The sequence below is a fragment of the Rhinatrema bivittatum genome, chromosome 7 (genome assembly GCF_901001135.1).
Source record: "Rhinatrema bivittatum chromosome 7, aRhiBiv1.1, whole genome shotgun sequence".
NCBI lineage: Eukaryota > Metazoa > Chordata > Amphibia > Gymnophiona > Rhinatrematidae > Rhinatrema > Rhinatrema bivittatum.
Window position 1 is genome coordinate 150,436,093 of NC_042621.1, and position 23,844 is coordinate 150,459,936.

Here is a 23,844-nt window from a genome sequence, read left to right on the forward strand (position 1 = left end):
TTTTTCCTATATTATGTTCTGTTTTTCGTATTTGTTTTTGTAATCTCCCCCCACCCCTATCCTCTCTCTCTCTCTCTCTTTCAAACCTTCACAAACTCCCCTGCCATCATCATTTAGCAGTACCCCTACACATCCACAGTCAAGTAAATCAGCTGTAGTTGCCATAGCAATGAAGGGAGGTGAATTAACAAACACCAAGAGGCCTAATGCTGCTAGAAGCCTGACCCCCAACTGCTTGTAGTTTTCAATCTGGATTCTGCCTTTACTTAGAGCACTGCTACACTGGAAATAAACCACGCTTCTCATTTCAAGCTGAAAGAGTGATTTTTAACATTGCTGCATGAACTTTGGTTCTTGGTATATTATTTGTATGCCTCTTATTCTTCCACCTCTAATGCTCTTTATCCTATTTCAGCCTGGCCGTGCAACGTGCCACCTGTGATATTCACAGTTTCATCCATTCATGGACAGTATGTTTGGCCTGCCAAATCCCTAGAGAAGATAGCATTTCATCAAGCTTCGTGTTTCTTGTGACGTGAGAACCCCCTCTCCCAGACTGAACACCAAGACATTAATCTTAGCTATTTCAAAAATCCTTTTTGCTTATTGCTTGCCCAGTAAAATATCAAAGTTCACCTAAGAAGTAATAGTTCATAAGACTGTCCATCATGCACAAATTGCACTCTTTTTGTTACTATGTCATATCTTTCAACAACTGCCCTGGTAGCTATTGGACCAATATCATTAAGCCTTTCATTCCGTTTTCCAAGTGTCCACTGGTTTTAGCAAAACTAAGCTAAGATGAGCAAAGGGAAAAAAAATGTAATGAGCCATAATCTAAATTTCCAATCATTATTCGGGTCTTACTGCTTGAGCGAGAGCTTTAATAATCCAGATTAATTATTGAAGAAATCTGATCTGGGAAATCTCACTGCATATTTTACAAAGACTTGGATCCAATTGATTTTTTTTTACATATCCCTGTATCTAATTTCTTTGATCCATGATTGTAAATTTCTACCCAATTACATTGGCTTAAATGGATTCTTAATAATGCCAATGGATTGCAATAGTTTGGTCCATTTCTAATTTAATGCTGTTTATAATTAGGACACTTTTAAAATTAAACTACATTAGCATTGCTTCTATATAAAAATATTTTTTAAGGGTAGCCGCTTGGAGCTACCAGTGATAATGTGGTATAAAATGCAAGTAAAATAAATAAAATGAGAAGCTAATGATTTATATCTCCACTTCATCATGGGGTATTAGCAGAAATATGACAAATGACCTTGCAGATTGTGGGATCTCCTGTAAAGTGACTATTCTCTGCATTAAGTGTAATATCACTAGTCATGTTCTTAACAATTTGACTAGGAGTGGGGGAATCATGAGCTATTTGAACAATTATGTGACCTGCATCCATTAGGGACGCACACACATTATTTGATAATTTAATGTAATACAGTGGACAATTTTGTAGTACACATCACATAAAGCTGCATTAACTGTAAGCACTTATTCCTCAAAATATATTGACTTATGCATGTGTGTTCATGTTATATGATAGCAAGCCTTTTATGAAATATTCTGACAAGTATGAGAATTGCGATTTGCTGTTATGTGAGAGGTAAGTATGCTAACGCAAGCCTTGATTTACAGCTTTTGATTCTTTCTAAAAACATGGTCCTATTCAACCCAGAATCCAAAAAAAAAGAAAAGTAAGGAACACCAGTTTATTCTGGAATCGTACAACCTGAAGTTCTGAACTATTATAGTGTTTTTGGTTTAATAACTACCTGCATAGTTACTCTGTGTAATAACAAAAGATAAGGTAAAGTAATAAGGGAAGAGAAAAGAACTACTAAGTTAAGATAAATAAAGATGTATTACTAGCTCCAGATACAATAGGCAAGCTGCAGTTTACAAGTACTAGGACCCATGGTTTAGACCACAGGTGTTCTCACAACAAATGTTTCGATGGCCTTAGAATACAGCTAGCAGCAAGAGCTGGTAACCACACTAACAATGTTCTTAAAATATTCAGTAACTTTAGCCAACTCCTTCATCTGTGGTAGCCACACACACACACAAAAAAAAAGCCTGTTGGTGATCATGTTTGAGAAACGCTGGTTTAGAGAAATGCTACTAATTTGCAGTTTGTGAGGCTCCTGCATAAGTCTGGTTTTTAGGATACCCAGAATAAATATTCTGGGTATCCTAAACCAGCGTGGTTTTGGGGCCATGCAAAACACAATTGAAAGTCATTGGTTCCAGTACTGCCAATTGCTGGAAAAATACTTGTGCTCCTGAAAAGTAGTGCAGTGAGAATGAAAACCCCAATAATTTCTTACTACCTTCTCAACACACAGCACACAATTGTGAAATCCCTTCTTCCCTCAGTACTGTACTTGAGAAATTCCCTCTCTCTGGAACATGGTTAGACTCAGTCAACATAAATCAGTTTGCAAAATGAATTTTTGTGTGGGAACACATTCTATGTCAATATAGGTTGGTTTTTCAAATAACAAATATAGTACAGGGTAACTCATGTTTGTTGTCTTTATTGAACCAAATTTTTTCAGCAACACTGAAGATGGACTTAATTAAAGTTGGAAGAGTGAAAACTAATTTTTCTTTTGTTTCTAATACAGCCAGTTCAGTGAAATTCAGTGACCAATATTTTTACATCCATAGCAAAAAAAAAAGTTTGCCATAAGAGAATCCCTGGGTCTTGTGCTAATCATAATATTCCCAGGGATATTAAAAAAATAATGGCATACTGCTTCTCCTGTGTTTAGCATGCACAAGAAATGAGTACAGCCACTGAAAATGTTTAAATGCCATGTGTCTGGTGATTTCATTCTGGAGAGTTCAATCTATTTTTGAAGGTCTCCAACGTAGTTTTGACGGAGCTTGCGGTATAGTTTTATTATAAGTACAGCTACAAAGCTATAGAACAGAAGCACCAGCTTTTAAATGGATTTGGCAGCCAAACATTGATGCTTGTCCAGCCGCCACTTACTTTAATTCCTGATTCTTCACCATGTGGTGTTATCTCTTGCCTTATTCACTCTCTCCCCTCCTTTCACAGCGGCAAGGAAAATGTAGCTGTGGTAGCCGAAGCCAGGTAACCTTTGCTCCACACATTGTTTTGTTTTGTTTTCTCCCTGTGTCCACAAAGTGTTCTCAAAATCATAACCTCAGCAGGTTGTATGGTGATTCTATAGATCGACTGAGTGAATTCCTACCCTGCAGGAAGCATTGCCTCTTGCTTCATGCATGGGACCAGAAGCCAGGAATTCGGAGCTATGGTTCTGACACTTCCACGGACTCTCTGAAAGTCATTACATGCTTTATTGTGTCGAAATTTGTCTAGCAACATTTCAGCAGCATATCTAGTAACAATTACAGATGTGCTGTTTTTTTTCTTTTTTATTTACCTTAAAGGTTGGCTTATTCTTGGATAGCAATGATTATGTTTGATGGGGGGGCAGGCCCAGTCTTGGCACTATCCAAAACTGTAACATTGTTGCACTGTGATTAGTTTTTTGGAACACAAAAATCAGACCTCTCCCATCACCAACAAAACACCTGAGTCCTTGTTTCAATCCATTAGGGTGCCAGGATTCTGCTTAAATGAGATGCCATATAAATACACAATCTTAGTAGTACTCATTAGTAGTCATTGTCTTTTATCAGGAAATGCCCAAACAGATCAAGTTTAATAGGCACTTTAACGTTAATTATTACCCTCCTCCCTCCAAAATATGAGAATAGGGAATATGATTCCAATAACATATTTTTATCAATTGACTGTTCAGTTACTTTAGACTAGAGCTAATTAAGGTCTGAAGTCACTTCTGCTTTTAAGAGATGTAGCAGGTAATAAATAGTGTAGCGATGTAATGTGTGCCTGCGGGCTCTCTGTATTAATAAGCAGGAACCTGTGTTGGTGGGTCATTGTTAGAGGTATTGGAGTCCTTGACCATTTTGTTTTCCCATGCCCTGGGTCTGTCTCTCATGCATGCACATTTATCCAATAACATTCTGAGCCAAGCCTGGTTTCTTGGCTGTTGAAATGAATAAAACCTAAAAAATGTAGGACTTGGACAGTGAGTAGCAGCCCGCCTTGAGCAGCCACCACTTCATTCATCAGGAAATGAAAGATCTCGTGGCACTTTCTGTAGTAGCAGGAATGCTGTTCCCAGGATTCTGGTACAATTGCAGCATAGGTTGTACAATCCAGCCTACAAGGAACCTACTTAGACTCTCAAACGTTTAATTTGTCTAATGTGGAAGTACTTTATCCAGCTGCACAGCCCTTTCAATAACAGTGATATAGCAGTGCACACTTACCCTAAATAGCTAAAATATTCTTAAGTAAAGGGTTCTTATTAGGTTCTGGCTCAGAGAGAGCCAACAAATAAAATTGCTTCTGATCGTTGTGGCTGACTCTGGGAAACTAAAACAGAAGTGCACTGGGAAGAATCATAGCTATTACGCAAAGGATGGAATTATTGCACGTGGGATCTCAGGAAAACAATCTAAGGCTATCAGGAATATAGTCCCATTGAAAAAGGCAGTGAGAGTTTCCTACTTGGCTTGCTAACACTGCCACTTCAGGTTCTAACCAGGAGTCTACAGCCTTGCCAGGCTTCAGAACGTCCACGCACATGTAGCAGATCCAAGTATTGGCTTCATTTCTGTTTTGTTATGTGGGTGTCTTATTTACCAACAGACTCAGTCGGTTACTCCTATAATCCTTCTTTCCCAACATGTTATCTTTATTGAGCCTACGGTATATTCCTCTGTGTCTCAGCCCAGTGAAATGCTCTCCATTGCCAGAATAAGACCACGGTATCAGTATAAAACTTGAGAAAATGCAGCTTTTGCATGAAGTAGTCAGAATATTTCTTAAAACTGTATGTAGTACCTTGTTTACTTTGTAGTACTTCAAAAATGCACACAGGAGGTAATTTTCAAAGGAGTTCTGCATGGAATTACGACATAGTGTTGTTGTGATTTTCTAAAGCTCATTTACATGCTTAAAGGTGAATCTTAAAAGCCGGACATGAGCCAAAATCAGGGCATGGGCATGCGTCTAGCACCTGCTCTTGTGTAGCCGATTTTAAAAGACGCCCACATAGGCCCAAAAGTACCGATGCGCGAATATTTCTCATCTGGAAAAAAAGGAGCTGAACGTGGGCAGGGATGGGCATTCCGGGGCGGGGCCAAGAGATATGTGCGCAGGTATATTTCAGCGCAAAGTTACTTCTGCTGTAGAGGAGGTGTAAGTCTTAATAAAACTATTTGAAGGCATCTCTAAAGGGTTGGAAAGGGTCTGGATTAATTGGGGGGAGTGCAGGCTGAAGAACTAAGGGGGGGGTTTGGAGGACCTAGCTCTAGACTGGGCGAACAGGTGGACAAACTGGTGAAACTGGTCATGGCCTGGATGCGCGTGTGTTATAAACTTCCCTCACTTGCGTGTCCCAAAGCCAACTTACACTGCTGTGTGCACACAAGCTTAAAATTAGGAGCACACAGACACATGCCAGGGTTATTTTATAAAGTATGCCGATGCGCCAGCAAGATACAAAAATTGCCTTGTATCTGTCTGCATGCCCATATACACATGCATATGTGCGCCAGCACGTCCATTTTAAAGTTACCATCCTAAAGTGCACTTATGCACATAAAACCTATTGACAAATCAATGGCATATATTGTAGCAATTTTCAAAATCCCACTTACACAGGTAAACATCTAAAACCCAGGTTTAAGCATGTACATTCTTTTGAAAATTTCCCCCTTAGCAAGCTTAAATATTCCTCCTCATTAATAGAAAATACTACTGATAATTCATTAGGTTTGAAGTTCCACACTGCTCCCCAGTAATTTCTTGATCCCTTGGGGGACCACATTCAGAGCAGTGTTAGAAATTATCTTTAGGAAATGGAGATCCGGTTAGTTCACGCAGTCTGTAGAACATGCTTGTGACATCATAGTCGATAGGAGTCATTCAGATCCATTGAGTGTGAGGTCAGGTGTGTCTCTTTTGTTAACATGATACTGCCTACTAGGATTTCATGTAATTGCAGGAGGCATTGATTAAAAATGTTAAAAACTGACAACTTGCCAGTTGAATGTAAGGACCCCAAAGGGAACCTTGCAGGGCAGGAGTCCCTGTAGAAGCATACTAGGCAGAACAAGACAGAAGAAGGTGCCATCTTTCCAAAGCACACCCACTGGCGGTTACTGCAAGGGGCCAACCACACTTTTGTGTTAGGGGAGACTTCTCAAGTGCTTTCTAAATTAGAAAAGCAGAGTAAAGAGTGAGAAGAGAGCTATGTGAGCTCCAGAGAAGGAGCTTTTAACCTATTCCCTCCTTCATTAGAGCTGCAGGTTGGATGCCTTAGTGTTAGATCTTTGGGGTTCCAAACAGAAAATAAAACAGTAACGGCTAAGCCCGCTTCAAGGGGCTGGGGAATTGGTCTCCCCTTTCTTTTTATCTTTTGCTTTTCAGAAAGATTTGTCTACCTTTTCTTCCTCGGGAAAGAGGTTAACCAAGAACTGGATACAAGCCTCGTTACTTACAGATTCTTGTCACTTGTTGGGGGAGGGCCTAGTAATCGATTTTTGGAAAGCAGGAGAATGCTTTTGTGGCTGGAAGGGGTCCAGAGAATGTTGGACATCTTGCAGTGTACTTTTGTGACACTCAATCTGAGGAACTCAGAGTTGGCTTGGCAGAAACTGTTGGGAGGGGTGGGTGAGACCAGTCAGTGCCACTTGGAAGGAAAAAAGGGTAGAGTTACCTATTTGGTCCTCACTCAGAGAAGTCAGAGGAGAGAGTATCATCCTGTTGCAGCGAGCAGAGAGTCCCAGGGAGCAAGCAATGGATCCCAGGTACAAAGGGAGGCAGGAGGAACCCCAACATCTACCCCAGGGAGAGCCCTAAAGTCCCGGAGGGAACAGAGGGGGTTCCAAGGAAGTAATCAAGGGAGGTACAGATTGCCAGATTGAATGCTTAAACTTGCATTTTGGATACCCCATCAAAGAAATTTACAAGACATTAAGTTATTTTAATTGAAGATGTTTTCCTAGTAAAGATTTTTATGTTGGAACACCACAACTGTGTGAGGAGTCTTTATTGAAGAAACAGCGAGGGGTGATAGTGCCCAAGGACCATGAAGCAGTGCTTTCCCCCCTCTTAGAAGAACCTTGGGGTGTGGCAAGTGTGAGCCCACCCCACCAGCCCCTGTAGAGTGCCCCCCCCTGCTCAATGAGGACATGGGTGAGGTCTACATTTTATTTTTAAAGTAATTATTGAGAGTGATTATTACTGCTGTTAACATGTACTTCTGAAATACTGTACAGGATGCATAAGGTACAATTTTTTTTTCTATCTGACATTCTAAGTCTTTGTTATACTGATACCTTTTCATGTACGAATCTTTCCTGGCATGGAACATGAGTGAGTAGCTGACACAAGAGAAGCATTAGCTGGAGTAGAAGACACATCTATATATGTCAAATCTCCAAGAAACTTCTCTTGTCAGAGATGCTGCTGAACAGATAAATAGTGGCTAAACCAGAAACCCTTAGATACTTACATAGGTAAATTTCACGTCCCTTGTCCTCTCATTCCTGTCTTTCAAACACATTAAAAGTCAGAAAATGTATGCCTTCCACTTTTGGTATAACAGGTTCAACAACTTCCAACTCCTGTTTTGCAAAATCATCCCTAAAACTTTGAAAAGGTACACATCATAATAGATCCGTAGTTATACTGTAATCATGATGCAGTTCTAATGCTCAGAGCTTGTTCAAACTTGTTGTGTGGTCATAAGTTCTACTAAGAAAAAATATATTCCTATTGAAGTAACCACATTGTTCTTAAAGCAGCAGTACTATCAAGATACTTTTTTAAAATAATTCCTTTTACACTTGACAGTTAAAAATTAATCACTGATTGTCGCTTTGACACACACTTTTATTTACAGTTTTGGAAAGCTTTGCCTGCTAAGATCAATTCCACTATTATAAATCTCTGTACATCCAGACAGTGCAGGGTTGACTGTCATCGCACTGATACATTTAAGATATAAATATAGCATGAACAACTGTAGCGTTCACCCAAGGAAGGAGATATTAAATAACAAGGGACATGGCTACAACGAAAGGTACACATCTCAAAGTAAAAAAACCAAAAAAACAATCTGAATGAAACGCAAGACTTAAGAGTAGGCAATGAGCAGGCACATTGATGGGCTAGTATTGCTACCTTACCTATTAAGTATTGTTAGGGACCTTCATTTTCAGTTTTTATTTTATTTGGCCTGGGAATTTCAATGTTAGAACAAAAAATGTCAATGGAAAAATGACTGATACAACACATAGAAGGAGTGTAATCATTTTTCCACTGTTTTGTTTTTTTTTGTTCTGATATTGAAAATCTCAGGCAAAATAAAATAAAAACTGAAAACAAAGCTCTCTAAGCATTGTATACAAATTAGAATTATGAGGCCCATGTTTAAAAGCTGGAGAGGAAAGTTAAGAATGAATTATTTTATATCTAAATTAGTTGGTAAGGAAACCCAAGGAAAAAGAATTGAAAGGCCATCTCCTGACATCAGCTATCGATTTGGGGGACTGAAGTTCTCTGACAGGATTTTGTGAAATGATCCATGCACACAGCCTGTAATTTGTGTTACACAGCCCTGCACAGTGTGTGACCTCACATGTCTGGCATCCTTCTAAGTCAAGCACCATGGATGACAACTTTGCCAAAACTAAGCCAGTAGCCTCCAGTTACTCCATAAAGGTTGGGACGGACACAAGTCAGAGGGGAACCAGTTACTCCACTACTACCCAGAAAGTGGTTAAATCCCAAGCCCCTCTTACCTCGTCCAGTTATCAAAGGTACAGTGAAGTATAACCCCCTCTAACCCATATGGTTTGTAGCGTGGATTGGTGTTGTGATAACATACTCTAACGTCCTTCCTGGTATCAAACCCACTAGATTCTGTAGGAAGAGAAATATCTTCCCTGAACAAAAGTGTGATTCTGTTCAGAAAAACCTGTTCTGTTATATAGGATTTGCTGGTTACACAGGCTAAAGTGAAGGTCAGAATTACAAGTTCTGGTTCTGAGGCAAATGAAAGTTTGGATCCCAGGATATTTGAGGATCTGACCTTAGGCGGTTCTTGTTGGGGTCTTTTTTTAAAGCCATGGCCCAGACTGGAAGTAGTAGCACTTCAAGTGCCAACTGAAGTATTTATTTAACTAAACATTCCACCTCTGCTCCCAGAAGGGCAATGGTTTCAGTGGAGGAGCTGCATACAGTGGACTGTGCATTCCCAAAACCAGCTTGTATAACCTATTCATTTCAAGTACAATTGCTTAAAATGAACATCCAGAGAGAAAAGTTGCAAGATACAGATATGATCTTGGAGGTCACCTACATCAGTGCTTCTTAACCCAGTCCTCTGGGCACATCTAGCCAGTCAGGTTTTCAGGATATCCACAATGAGTATGCATGAAATAGATTTGCACACAAAATCCAGTGCATGCAAATCTATCTCATGCATATTCATTGTGGATATCCTGAAAACCTGACTGGCTAGGCATGCCCCGAAGACTGGGTTGAGAAGCACTGACCTACATGATCCTGCAAAACCTCCTGTTCATGTCTACTTACCTGGTTTAAAAAAAAAAAAATATATATATATTCAGTTATTGTAGAATGACAATGGCATAGGAAACTCAAGAGTGAGGATTTCAGGGACTGACATCACCAACAATGGTTGTCCTGTTTGATGCCGGTTCCTGAAAAAAATCACCCTTAGATTTGAATTCCCGTGCAGTAACTTTATCAATACAGAGCTAAGGCCAGATTTTTGTAGCCTCCACGCTACTGAATCAGCAACATTTATATGTATTTATTTATTTGCCTGGCAGTTTCCTCCTGTTCCTTTCTACTTCCAGCTCAGTCTGAACCAGGGCTGAGATCTGCCCCCATGAGCCTTCATTTGCAACTTGCCAGGATTTTTTTTTATCTATTCTGTTTTATAGTCATTCCCAGCTTTCATTTAGTGCAGTCATTGCAGTGATCGTCCGGAGCCGGGGGCCATGCTCCAGGGCTCTTCCTAGAACCCTGCCATTGTGGGCCCTGAATCCGACCACTAGGTGTCACCCTTGAGCAATGACCATGAATGCTGCTTCTGAGGTATCTGCAGCCCTAGATGACCCAGGGATCAGAAAACTCGACTCAGGAATTGGGACATTCCGCGTGGTAGTGCTCAGCACATCACCTGAACCAATGAGCCAGCCCCAAAGGTGTAGGATTTCTAATTTTGAATTGTTGGTTGGCATATTTCTAACCATCATCAATATGGTAGAAGAAAATTGTGTATTTATTGCCATAACTTTGGTGTGCAGAGCATTATGTATTTGGAAGTGTACTTACTGCCATAATACTACTCATGAAGTGTTTGGAGTTTCATCTAACCCATTTTCCCACTAATGAAGGGGTCCATGGAAGAACTTTTCACATTATGCTGATTGCTATTTTCTAGTGTTTCTGTAGTAGCCATACTGTAGTGTTAGATTGTGTGGTGGTGTGTTTGGTTGGAATTTAACAAACAGGTAATTAAAAATAATAATTAAAAAAAATGTAAAGAAAAGGATCTTATCTTGTCTGGTTTGAGGTGTTAAGTACATTCTGTCCAGGATTCTTTTCACTCTGTTGCTAATTAGTGTGTTAAACTCAAGTCAAAACAATGAATAGAGGCAGACAAAAAGAAGTGTGGAAGAAATGAGATTTTCACAGGATACAGCTACCCAGAAATTGTAAGGAGTAGGCTATAGAAGGACAGTGTCCACTTCTGTAAAACAACATAATACTACCCAGTGTTCTCCTACCAGTACGGTAGCCTTTTTTCCTACTGTGAACTACAAAGTGCAGATGAGCGTGTGCATTTGCAATACATGTTCTGAATCCTCTGATGCTGAAGTATGGATCACAATATGCTATAAGTGCTGCAGCACTGTTTTATTTCATTTTCTGTTTTATTTTATATTTTAAGCTCTTATTGCATAATTTTGGCATTTGCAGATGTGTTATATAATCATCTCAGTAAGTAAAGCAGGACTACAAACCCCAGCATGCCTTTATGTTAGTGGGAGTTAAAAACATAGGACCACATAAAAATGCTTTGGGGCCGATGCAAAACAGTGCACTCAGCCGAGCGCACTGTTTAACCCACGATTGGAGGCGCGTTTTGGAAGCGCTTCCACAGCCCCTTATGCTATAAGGGGATTGGTGCATCCACAACAAGCGTCCAGTGCGCCGCAAAACTAATAGCGCTCATCACATGCAAATGCATGTCAATGAGGCTATTATTCACCCTACATGCAAAAAAAAAAAAAAAATGTGCGCCGGACCCGCTCATTTTTACGCTCAGAAATTAATGCCTGCCCAGAGCAGGCGTCAATTTCTGAGCACCCCAAAAAGTTGTACAGAAAAGCAGAAAATACTGCTTTTCTGTACATCCTCTGACTTAATATCGTGGCAATATTAAGTCGGAGGAACTAAAAAGTTTTAAAAAAACAAAACATTTTGAAAAGAAAAGTGCCCCTGGTTAAGTTTGGGAAATGGATGCTCAGCTAACGAGCATCCACTTTCCTAACCTGTGGACAGCCAACGTCTCCTGGGTGCTCAACACTGAGCGGCCGCTTTCGGCGCACTTTCATTGCCTCGGCCCCTTTGAGCGCATACAGTATGTAATCATTTTGGTCACCCTGCAGTAGAAGGGAGGAAACCACTAATAAAGCATTAACGGGGCTCGGGGATTGCGCTTCTGTTCGGCTTTAGCTTTCTCCCTGACAGGCATTAGCCAAGGAAAGAGGAATGCTTAAATTATTAGATGATTCTATCCAAAACTGGCAGTCTTCACATTGGCTCTCCTGACCTGTAACATTAACTTAGATCAAGGCAAACCTCTGCTGGCATACAGCATAACGATTCCAAGTTAGCTTTAAAAGTTAAGAAAGTAAAATAAGAAAGCTGCATCTCAGGGCTATTTGCAGTACTATTTAGTTCAGGTCTTTGGTGATATCTTAGGCGCCCCTCGGTCCATCTGTTCTAGTAAGTGCAAGTGTACTTTTATGGAGAATAGGAACAAGGCCTTCAATTTGCGTGTCAGACTGAATACGTGCTTTTCACATATTCCTTGAGACAGAAAATATCTGTCTTCTTTCGGGCTGCTGATCTCCTTCAGTGGAATGATTCTTACCCCTTTGAAACCTTCAAAGCCACTTATCTTCCAGCTTGGCATATGCAATTGTACATGTGCATTTATCCCAGGCAGGTGTGTAAACCAATAACATGAAGGCTGGTGTCCTAAAGTACAAAGTCGTTTCACAAAAGAGGGCTTTGTGTGAAAAACATGTAAACATGCCAGAATGTCAGCATTTTGCATATTTTTTGAATGTGAAGACCCTTTTTGTGAAATAGCTTTGCACTTTCCCCTTCAAAAACAGTGTGTGTCCTGCATAGGCCCATATTCATAAAGCCGCGCTATGGCGACAACATGCTTAACACTTTATAGCCATATTGCAGCGATTATTCAACCTGAAACCCGCCCCTATTACAATGAGTGTTGCGATTCTGGGCCGCCCCCGGAATCGCCACCCACCTGGTCGCGCGTCCGCTCGGGCCCCGTGCTCCCCGGGCCTCCGGGGATCTCTGCCGCCGCAGGCCCGGCGTCTCCCCACCTCGCCCGGGCCTGCAGCGCCTTCAGTTCCTGCTCCTTCGCTTCGCCGGAGCAGCCGGCGCCTCGCGGTGCTAAGCCCCGCCCCCTAGACGCGCGTGCGCGTCTAGGGCTAGTATTTAAAGGGGCCAGCGCGGGAAACCTCAGGGACGCCCCCTGATGACATCAGACGCTGCAGGGTACTTAAGCCCTGCAGCTGGACCAGGACATCGCCTTGCAACGAGGTTCCCAGGTTCGTCCTGCTCCCAGTTGCTGTGTTCCTGCTCATCGCTTGATCTCCTGGTTTTCGACTTCGGATTGGCTTGTGGTTCTTCCTGGCTCCTGACTCTGGTTTGGCTTCGGTGACTTCTGGCTCTCGACTCGGCTTGGCTTTCGGTACTTCTCTGGCTCTTGACTTGGACTGGCTGACGACGATCCTCTGGCTCTAGACGCGGACTGGCTGACGGCGATTCTCCGGCACCTGACCCTGGCCTGGTGAGCTCGACTCCGTCGGTAGAGATCTCCTAAGTCCCAGCGGCCGGGTTCCTACGGGCTCCTCCCGGGGGGACACCGGCTTCCAGGGTGAATCGCCTAAGTCCCAGCGGCCGGACTCCTACGAGCTCCTCTCGGGGGAGTACCGGCTTCCAGGGCGAAGATCCTCTTCCACCGGGTCAGCCTCTCCTCCTGGCCCTTGGTCGCATAGGGCCCTTCGTGTCCTCTTCTCAGCTGTCCGCGAGCCTGTCTTCGCCGCCTCCCGGTTGGAACCGGTGTCTCTACCTCTCTAAGGTATTCCATCTCCTGGTTCCGATCGGCCCAAGGGTCCACGAAGCTGACAATGAGCTGCTTTGCATGGTATTTTTATTCATGAATTTTGGAAATCCATGCAAAGTAGTTCATTCATACCTAATCCTATGCAAATAAAATAATGCAACTGACTTTAAAAAGAAAAATCAGCCCCATTCTTTTATCATGCTTGAGGGAGGTGTTGTTGTTTTACATTGTAGCATCAGGATGCTAGTGCAAGTCCATGATGGTCCCATAGTAAAATTTAAAATGCCAAGCGGCTTGAAATTCAGCTCCTGAAACCATAGCAAATGCCCCCTGGGGGGTCTTTTGAGACCTCCCACCACCTGTAAAGGTGGCTCAGACCACCAAAAGTAAAAAATAAGCATCCATGACAAAGCACAGCAACACCCCTCCCCCTTCATATCCCGCTCCCCTAGTTTTCAAAATCACCACCTGCCCAAGCACAATCCCCTATCTTCCAATAGCCCCCCTTCCCCCAGTTAAGATTTTAAAAAAGCCATGGGGTCTAGCACCCTTTCCCCACCCCCAACAAGGAAAAAAGACTCTGGTGATCTTGGAAGGGCTACCCTACTCCCTACCCCACCCCTGCCTCCCCTACCTGTAAGAAGTAGCATTGGTGAATAGTGGAAGCCCAGAGTGCCCCCTAGCTCCAGGCCCATTTGATGGGGGGCCCCTATACCACTAGGGTCTCTTATCTGATTGGAGTGGGGGAAGGGGGCCATTGACAGGCCAAACACACATTTTAACATGGGAAGTTGGGGGGGGGGGGGGAGGGAAATGAGAGAAGAAAGAGATTTACCTGGCTGAGGCTAATTGCTGCCACTTACCAGATAAGTCAGTATGTATCCAGTTGTCTGGCCACTGTTAGCCACTGCCACTTAGCTGAATAAGCCCATATTTATCAGGTCAAATGGTGGCGCCTATCCGCATCCAGATAACTGGATCAGTACTGACTTATCCAGTTAAGTGGTGGCAGCTGACCACGACCAGATCGCCAGATAAGTATGATTTATCCAGCTATTTTTTTTTTTAATTTTCTGCATGGTCTCTTTCTTCCCTAGTTCCCCCAACCCACTCCCAAGTTAAAATGTGCATTTGGCCTGTCACCTAACATGCTTTTTTAAACTCCCAATGCATTTACAAAGCATTAGCATACTGCATCTAGAGTTTAAAATATTTTTTATCTGTGCGTTTAAACTGTGTGCTGAAAACCAGCACACAGACAGTTTCTTAATGCTCAGATTATTGCATTGAACTGTCAGTAAATTGCAGATTTTAGCCTGAATTTTCTGTGGAAATCCAGTCGAACACTTGAAACATATTTTGTCACAGTGCATAAATATTTCATGGGAAATCTGGCTAATTATAGTGGGATATCTGCATGGTCTTACATTTTAAATGAATTTCAATAGTTTCAAAAAAATTAATTCCTACTGTAATTTATATTTTCAAAAAAATGATTTCACCTCAATGTATACAACTCAGCCATGAAGTCTAGCAGTATAGAAGTATAAGTGAACATTAAATGCATGGTATATGTCATTTTGAGAGTATTCATTATATAATATACCGTAAAATCTTTTTCTTCATTGAATAGACTACATTCTAAAATCACCTTTTAATACAGCTGTAAAATTGATGAATTATAGATATTTTGCTACTTTGCATAACTCTACCTTTTTTTCACAGCAAACGGTGCTTTGCCACTCTGCTGCTTTAATGCCATAATATGACAGTATTGCATCTTAATCAATAAATATGCAGTTTATGCTGCCACTTGATTTATTTTATTTAACTTTAATTAGTATCCCTGTTGAGCATGCTCCAGTATCTACCAGCTCCGCCTTTGCTTCTGTGCTGCCTGCTTCAGCCTATCAGTATGCTGCCGTTGCTCAGCACACTGCCAATCAGATGACACCACCACCAGCTGCAACCGCATCTGTGCCTGTTTCCTTTTCGCCCTCTTTCCAAAGGTAATGCTTATTTGCTTATTTCTGTGACTACAGCCCTGCTCTAAAGTAGAAGTGTTGTATGTAATAGAATAATGATAGAATAATCAAGCTTCTTTTGAATGCCATCCTGTTTTTCTCTTCAAGCTATTCTTTCCCCTTATTTGATCAACTTGCTGTCAAATCTACAATTAATTGCTCTATTTGCCTCCTGATTCTTTTTTTTCCCTCCAGCAATTACTACCCTGTCTTCGTGTCTTGCTTAGACATCCTGAGCGGTTAAGTAGATGTAAAAATCTTCTTTTCAGAGGAATAAAAAGCAGTCCCCACTGAGCATGGATCCATAAATTGATGACATAAATCATCCATGAAAGAGTAACTGAGTCAAAATTATTATGCAGCAGTATGTTATTGTGTCCCATAGCCATGATCCATTTGAGTAACAGGGCTATTTTTGTAACATCAAACCTATGCAGTACTAGTACTTTGGAATCAGCTTTTAGCACTGTAGGAAATGACTGACTGCTTTTGTGGAAGAAGCATATACATTAGACATTACATGATGTATGTGGCACTTCCCAAAGTTGCAGCTAGTGCAGCAGTGGTGAAATTTTACATCGTCTACAGTTGGCTCCATTGCTAAATACTTATTTATCTATACTGGAGTAAATTTTTCAGTAAACCAACTGACAATAATGTGTATGCAATTTCCAACCTGATCTTCAAACACAAACTACCCTCATAATCCATGTTTGAAAATCAGATTGTTAAGTGGTTAAAAACATGGGCATATTTTAAGTCATGTCCAATGGAAGTGTAAGGTAAGCGCATTGACTACACATGTACTTTTTTTTTTTTTTATTAAATTTCTCCCTGGCCAAGTTATACTCCTAGGAATGTCTTTTGTTTTAACACAGCTAAAAGTCTGCAGATTGTAAAAGTATGCACGTTCTTTTGACTGGCCAAAAATCCACTTAGATTGATTCAGCCATTCTACCTGTGTAACATCCCTCCCACCAATTTGTAACATCCCTCCCCCCAATGTGTAACATCCCTCCCCCCAATTTTACCAGTGTAGCCTTTATTCCAGGGTACATAAAAGGATGAGAGGTACTCTCAAATGTATTTAATGGGTTCCAAATTATGGGTCATGCAGATGGGGAAGTAGACTTTAATAGAAACTATAAGGATAGATCATTCACTTTCCTTTTACTGATTCGGGACGACATCACCCCCTCTTCCCTCCATGAACCTGGTCCCTATACTTATCCATTAGTGCTGGCAAAATAAAGCCTCGAAAAAAGCTCTCAACTTTATTACTGGTTTTAGAACCAATTGCTATGTACACTTCAGTATAAGGTAGGCATTTCAGTACCAAATACTCAGAATTCATGGGATACACAGTCATAATATCATCAACGATATCTGGCACCTAAGGGGTCAATGTACCACTGTCTATGCATTCACTTGAACAGTAATTAAATCTTCTGCTCCTCCCATATTCCATCTCTTCATTCTTTCCTACTCACCATTATCTGGAATGTAGAGGTTACATCTCTTAATATTTAAGTACTAGGGACTTCTCTTTAACATACAAGCTCCCCTCCTCACCCAAGGACAAGTGAATAATATTCCTTCAAATTCCTCTTCCTTTTAGAAACCAATGTCCAAATTGTGGGACATGGGCTCATTCTCACTACCTCTTCCATACCACACATAGCAGAAACTGGATCCTTCCACTCCCATTATTATCCCCATCTCTCATCATCGTTCCTGGGACATAGAATACTCCTATGAACACTCACATCAGAGCCCCAGGGTTACATAGAACTCCATGACCTCAGTATACTGCCCCTGGCAGCTTGATGTCTTGCTTGAGTGCCTAGACCGTCAGCTAAATCTTTTCCCCAGCTGCCGATATCAGATAAACTTAGTTCTTGGTTACCAAAAAACATTTATTTGAATGAAGAACAATTCCATACTCACAGTAGTTGAGAAGGTCCAAAGAGTAGCCAAACAGGTTGATAAGACTGATACAGCAGTAATTTTCTTTGAAAGCTGACAGTAGCTGTGGGTTACTAATAAATAAGCTAAAAGCCTGAAAGAAGAAGAGGACAAGCTGTTAGCCTGCCAAGAGCCGCCTTCCAACTGAAAGTCTGCAGGAAATAAACTGTCCCAGGCATTCCTTGAGTCCGTTGACCAAAAGGAAGAGAAGAAAGGCATAGAAAGAGAGACAGAGCAAAACAAGAATAGATTAAATAGGATGCTCAGAAACATTCAAACAATAACCAATCAGAAAAAAGAGCTCCAAAACATGTAGAGACTCCAAGCTAAGCAATATCTAAAGATGACACAGTGTGGCAGCATACTAAAGAAACATATACACTGCGGAGGCAGAACACTCAGAAACCTCTTTCCTCATCCTGGGCCTCTCACTCAATGCATGTGCAGGATTCCCCGGTTTCCTGAACACTCCAGCTCTATTATTCTCCTCAGGATTCCCCTCATCTTAGGACTCCCTTTCATCTCCTCCTCCAGGCACTATCTTCTTCGGCCTCACACCACGTTCTCCTCCTTGGTGGAAGGAAATGTCTCTGCTTCTACTTCATTATTCCAGCCAGTTCCTTGGAGGGAGGAATCACCACACACCACTCCCACTTCATGGCCTCAGGTTTCTCCCCTTGTGGGGAAGAGTCCCTGCAGGTCCCACTCTGTACTGGAAGGGTCCCTGGGCCTCACCAGCCCACAGGTTTGCTACTCCAGGGCGACTACATCCTGGAAGTTCCTCTTGCTCAAACTCCAAACTAGAAAGGGCAAACTCCTGTCAAATGACAGGAGTTTGACCCAGTATTTATACTTTTCTGGGACACATTTTCCATCAATCACTTCAGCCCACCATTCTGAAGTGGACAGACGCACCACACCCTTCACACACAACATTAAAATATAACAACGATCTCCCCCCCACCAAATGCCGTCCAGTGGATTTTGAGTAGTTTTATATATTCGATCATTTGAAACATTTAAATAAAACTTTGAACAATGAGGATCCTGGGTGTCCCCCACCCAGAATACCTTATGCTGCTAAACTAAACTGGGACACAACTATTTAGATAGGCGTTCTCCCTAGACCAGTGTATTTCCCAACTAAGCTTTTCAGAAACATGCAAATCCAAATAAAAACAATTAAAGTAGTCATTAATAGAATGACATTAAGGACTTCATGTCATTCTTTATCAAATCAGAACAAAAACTTCAGAGACTGCCATTTTTGTTCACAATTTGCAGAGATTTTATTATCATCTCATGAGACAGCTTTCTTGTAAACTCTGCCCATGAGAAAATTCCTAGATTATAGAAGAGGTTTATTATCATTGAACACTATAGGTTTTCAACCTGTTTATACTTGACAGTGCCAAGAGACCATCACTCAGTTCTTTTACAGAATTCTTTGGAATACATACAGTTCCTATTCCAACTATATCATTGTCAATTTATGAAAACATTAAGGGCTAGATTTTAAAATCTACGCCCGACCTTATAACCTGCGCGTGCAGCCGCGCGCATGTTATAAAATCCAGGGTCGGCGTGCGCAAGGGGGTGCACAATTGTGCAACTTGCACACGCCGAGCCGTGCAGCCTTCCTCCGTTCACTCCGAGGCCGTTCCGAAATCGGAGCGGCCTCGGAGCGGCGCTGTACCCGGGATTGCGGCCAGCCCGCAATCCCGGGTACAGCGGCAAATGGTCGCTGTGCCTGGAGGCTCCAGCCCCGCCCCGGGCCACCCCCGGCCCGCCCACTTCCCACCCATTTTTTCAAGCCCCGGGACATACACGCATCCCGGGGCTTGCATGCGTCACAGAGCCTATGCAAAATAGGCTCAGCGCACGCAGGAGGCTTTTAAAAGGGTTACGCGCGTATATTACGACGTAATCCTTTTAAAATCCGATCCTAAATGTCAAAGTTTTTGTTCCTTATTGTTTAAATTATATTGTGATGTTTTGTGAGTGTTTTTCATGATGTTTATTCACTGTGGCTTCTTATTCTACAAAATTCATGAACCATGTACATGACTAAATACCTGCAGATATTCAGTCCTTGGCTTTTTCCCCATCTTCCAAAAATGTATGTATGTATTTATTTATAGCATTTAGATACAGCACATTCAAATATTATGTTCTGAGTGGATTACAACATCAGTTAAAACATACATTTAGGTATATGGTGCACAATAAGAATTAAAAACAAATTAAAATAGCATGCTAAACTCATGTGCTCCCAGCCCAAACAATACTATAATATATTCATGTCTCATATGCCTGGGTGAAATAAAATGTTTTAACGTGTTTCCTAAAAGAAACTGGGGAGGTTGCAGCCCATCTGCATACTTGACCCAGCTACCTCAATGGTTGACTCCAGAAGTCACCACAGCCCACTTTGGGCCTGAACTGCTCCCACTCCATGCTCACTCAGCAGCTGGTCATACTTCTCCCAATTGCCTCAGTGGTCAACTCTGCAGTTACCATTAGGGATGTGAATCGTTTTAGGACGATTAAAATTATCGTCCGATAATTTTAATATCGTCTTAAACCGTTATGGAACACAATACAATACAGATTCTAACGATTTATCGTTATAAATCGTTAGAATCGTGAGCCGGCACACTAAAACCCCCTAAAACCCACCCCCGACCCTTTAAATTAAATCCCCCACCCTCCCGAACCCCCCCCAAATAACTTAAATAACCTGCGGGTCCAGCGGCGGTCCGGAACGGCAGCGGTCCGGAACGGGCTCCTGCTCTGAATCTTGTCGTCTTCAGCCGGCGCCATTTTCCAAAATGGCGCCGAAAAATGGCGGCGGCCATAGACGAAAAAGATTGGACGGCAGGAGGTCCTTCCGGACCCCCGCTGGACTTTTGGCAAGTCTCGTGGGGGTCAGGAGGCCCCCCACAAGCTGGCCAAAAGTTCCTGGAGGTCCAGCGGGGGTCAGGGAGCTATTTCCCGCCGCGAATCGTTTTCGTACGGAAAATGGCGCCGGCAGGAGATCGACTGCAGGAGGTCGTTCAGCGAGGGTTCCGGCGCCTCGCTGAACGACCTCCTGCAGTCGATCTCCTGCCGGCGCCATTTTCCGTACGAAAACGATTCGCGGCGGGAAATCGCTCCCTGACCCCCGCTGGACCTCCAGGAACTTTTGGCCAGCTTGTGGGGGGCCTCCTGACCCCCACGAGACTTGCCAAAAGTCCAGCGGGGGTCCGGAAGGACCTCCTGCCGTCCAATCTTTTTCGTCTATGGCCGCCGCCATTTTTCGGCGCCATTTTGGAAAATGGCGCCGGCTGAAGACGACAAGATTCAGAGCAGGAGCCCGTTCCGGACCGCTGCCGTTCCGGACCGCCGCTGGACCCACAGGTTATTTAAGTTATTTGGGGGGGTTCGGGAGGGTGGGGGATTTAATTTAAAGGGTCGGGGGTGGGTTTTAGGGGGTTTTAATGTGCCGATTTTTCGATTTTTAACGATTTTTCACGATTTTTCACGATATTTTACCCCCCCAAACGGCAACAATACGATTCCCTCCCCCTCCCAGCCGAAATCGATCGTTAAGACGATCGAGGACACGATTCACATCCCTAGTTACCATTACCCAGCTCAGGTCTCAGTTGCTCCCACCCTGTTCTCCTCGAGCAGTTGGCCAGGTATTAAGGAGGTTGCAGCCCAGCTGCCTTAGTGGTTGACTCCAGAAGTTAGCACAACTCACATTAGGCCTGAGCTGTCCCCACTCCACATTTCTTGAGCAGCTGGACAGGTACTGGGGAGGTTGCAGGCCTCTCTTTATTTCCTATGCCTGCACTACATTGTCTCTTCCTGATGCTAATCCTACTAAATCTTATTCCCTGTTGTAAACCACTACTAACACCAAATCCACCTTCTCCATTCCCTACATTTTTTATCTCACCTGTTATTCTGTCTTTCACACTGCTCACTGCTCTACAACTTCAAAGTTTCCTTCTTCTCATCCAGCCATCTCTACTCTCCCTGACAATATCTTATTCTCATTGTTGTCATCACACCTCTACCTCTCTTCTACATATTCTCCTTCTTCTCCTCCTACTCTCAGTCAGGAATATCAATTCCAATCCTGGCCCTCCAAGGCAACTTTCAGTGCATATCAAACCAATACTCCTCTGGTCTTATCACAATTCCCCTTCTCCCCCCGCCCCCCCCCCCCCCCACCCCCCCCCCCCCACACACACACACTTCTCTTCCTTTCTTGTGTTCCCCCTGAAATGCCCACTCTATTTCCAAAAAGCTTGCCTATATTCATGACCTCTTTATCTCATACTCTTCATCTCCTTACCTTGACTGAGATGAGGCTTTCCCCCGAGGACTCTGCTTCACTTGCTGTTCTCTGTCATGGAAGTTATCTTTTCGTCCATACAGTAGGCCATAGTGATAGTATTGGACTGCTGTTTTCCCCCTCTTGTAGGTTTCAACCTCTTCTTTCACCTCAGTCCAACTCTTTTTCTTCCTTTGAGGCCCACTCCATCTGCCTATTCACCCCACTACCTCTCACGGTTGCTATCATTTATCAACCCCTGATGATTCCCCTCCTTTCTTTCTCTTCCCTTATTCTTGATGACTTTAACCTTCATGTTGATAACCCCTCTGACTCTTATGCCTCAAAACTACTTTCCTTAACCTCCTTATTTGATCTCCAGCTCTGCTCTACCACCCCTACTCACAGGCATGGCCACTGTCTTGACCTAGTCCTTTCTTCCAACTGATGTCTCTCAAAATTCTCCATTTCAGTTCTTCCTATCTCAGACTATTATCTGATATCTTTCACACTAAATCACCATCCCCCACAGTCTTGTCCAAGCTATTGACCTTTGTATACTTTCCACTATTGTTTTCTTTCTCCTTTCCACTACTATATTGTCTGAGTCAGTTGATAAAGCAGTTTTGTCATAAGTCTCCTCTGCATTAAACCCTCTTGTCCTCCCCTTACACATCCTGTAAGGAGAACTAGATCCCAGCCTTGGCTCACCCCTAGAATGTGCTTACTATGTTCCTATACCTGCTCTGCAGAATATCTCATACACTTTAAATTCATGCTGTCCTTCCAATTCACTATTGCATTTGCCAAGGAAGACTACATCAGACAAACCCACCTACATCCAACCCTTGCTGTCACTTTGCTACACTCAATTCCCTCCTCAAACTTCCTTTGCTTCCTTCCCCCACTTCACTCTCGTCCAAGACTGTGGCTAACTACTTCCATTACAAGATTCACAAAATTAGTCCTGAGTTCTCAGCCAGGTCATCTCTACCTACTTCTCTGCCACTTCTTTCTACTCCACTTTCCCTGGCATCTGCCACACTCTCTTCCTTTTCTGGTCACAGTGCAGAAAACAGCCCATCTTCTCTCCTCCTTCTCCAAAGTCACTATTACTTGTTTCTGTGATACCATTTCCACCCAGTTCCTGAGCTCATTCTCCACTGCAGTCATCCCTTCCATCTATCACATCTTCAATCTATCACTTTCCACTGCTTCTGTTACTGCTGCCTTCAAATAAGCAGTAATCATACCACCTCTCAAAAATTCCCTCACTGGACCTTACCTGCCCTGCCAACTATCGCCCCATCTCCCTCCTCCCTTTTACTTCCAAACTGCTTGAATGTGCTGTTCACCACCATTGTCTTGACTTTCTTTCATCTCAAGTCATTCTTGATCCACTCCAATCTGATTCTTGCCCTCTACATTCAACAAAAAGAGCCCTTACCAAAGTCTCCAATGCCCTGTATTTATAACTAAAACCAAAGGCCTATACTCAGTCCTTATCCTCCTTAACCCATCTGCTGCTTTTGACAGTGTTAATCACCACCCATTCCTTGATACTCTGACCTTACTTGAATTTCAGGACTCTGTCCTGACTTGTTCTCTTCTAACATCTCCCATCGTACTTTTAGTGTTTCCTTTGGTGGATTCTCCTCTACTGCCATCCCACTTTCAATTAGTGTGAATCAGGGCTCTGTCCTGGGCCCTTTTCTCTTTATTTGGTATACTAATTCCCTTGGTGCTCTGATTTTCTCTTGTTGCTTTCAATACCATGTTTATGCTGATGATTCTCAGATTTACCTCTATACACCAGACATGTCATTAGTATTCTAGTCTCAGGTCTCAGCCTACTTAACTGACATTGTTACCTTGATGTCCCACTGCCACCTTAACATAGTCAAAACAGAACTCCTTATCTTTCCCCCAAGCCCCTCTCCCTCCTTTCTCTATTTATGTGGATAACACTGTAATCCTCCCAGTCCCCTCAGTCCAGAACTTTGGCGTC

General features: G+C 42.7%; 1 protein-coding gene across 18 annotated transcripts in view; it reads left to right on the plus strand.

Annotated features, from left to right (window-relative positions):
* LDB3 (LIM domain binding 3) overlaps positions 1-23,844 on the plus strand; it is a 452,171-nt gene that overhangs the window by 286,738 nt on the left and 141,589 nt on the right. For 9 of the 18 annotated variants that reach the window (XM_029609315.1, XM_029609318.1, XM_029609322.1 and 6 more), the window contains 3 exons: positions 3,095-3,130; positions 8,719-8,922; positions 15,365-15,532. In XM_029609315.1, the coding sequence (XP_029465175.1) occupies positions 3,095-3,130; positions 8,719-8,922; positions 15,365-15,532 (408 nt within the window). The remainder of the gene's footprint in view (positions 1-3,094; positions 3,131-8,718; positions 8,923-15,364; positions 15,533-23,844) is intronic. The other 9 variants (XM_029609320.1, XM_029609326.1, XM_029609327.1 and 6 more) reach the window with 3 other exon arrangements.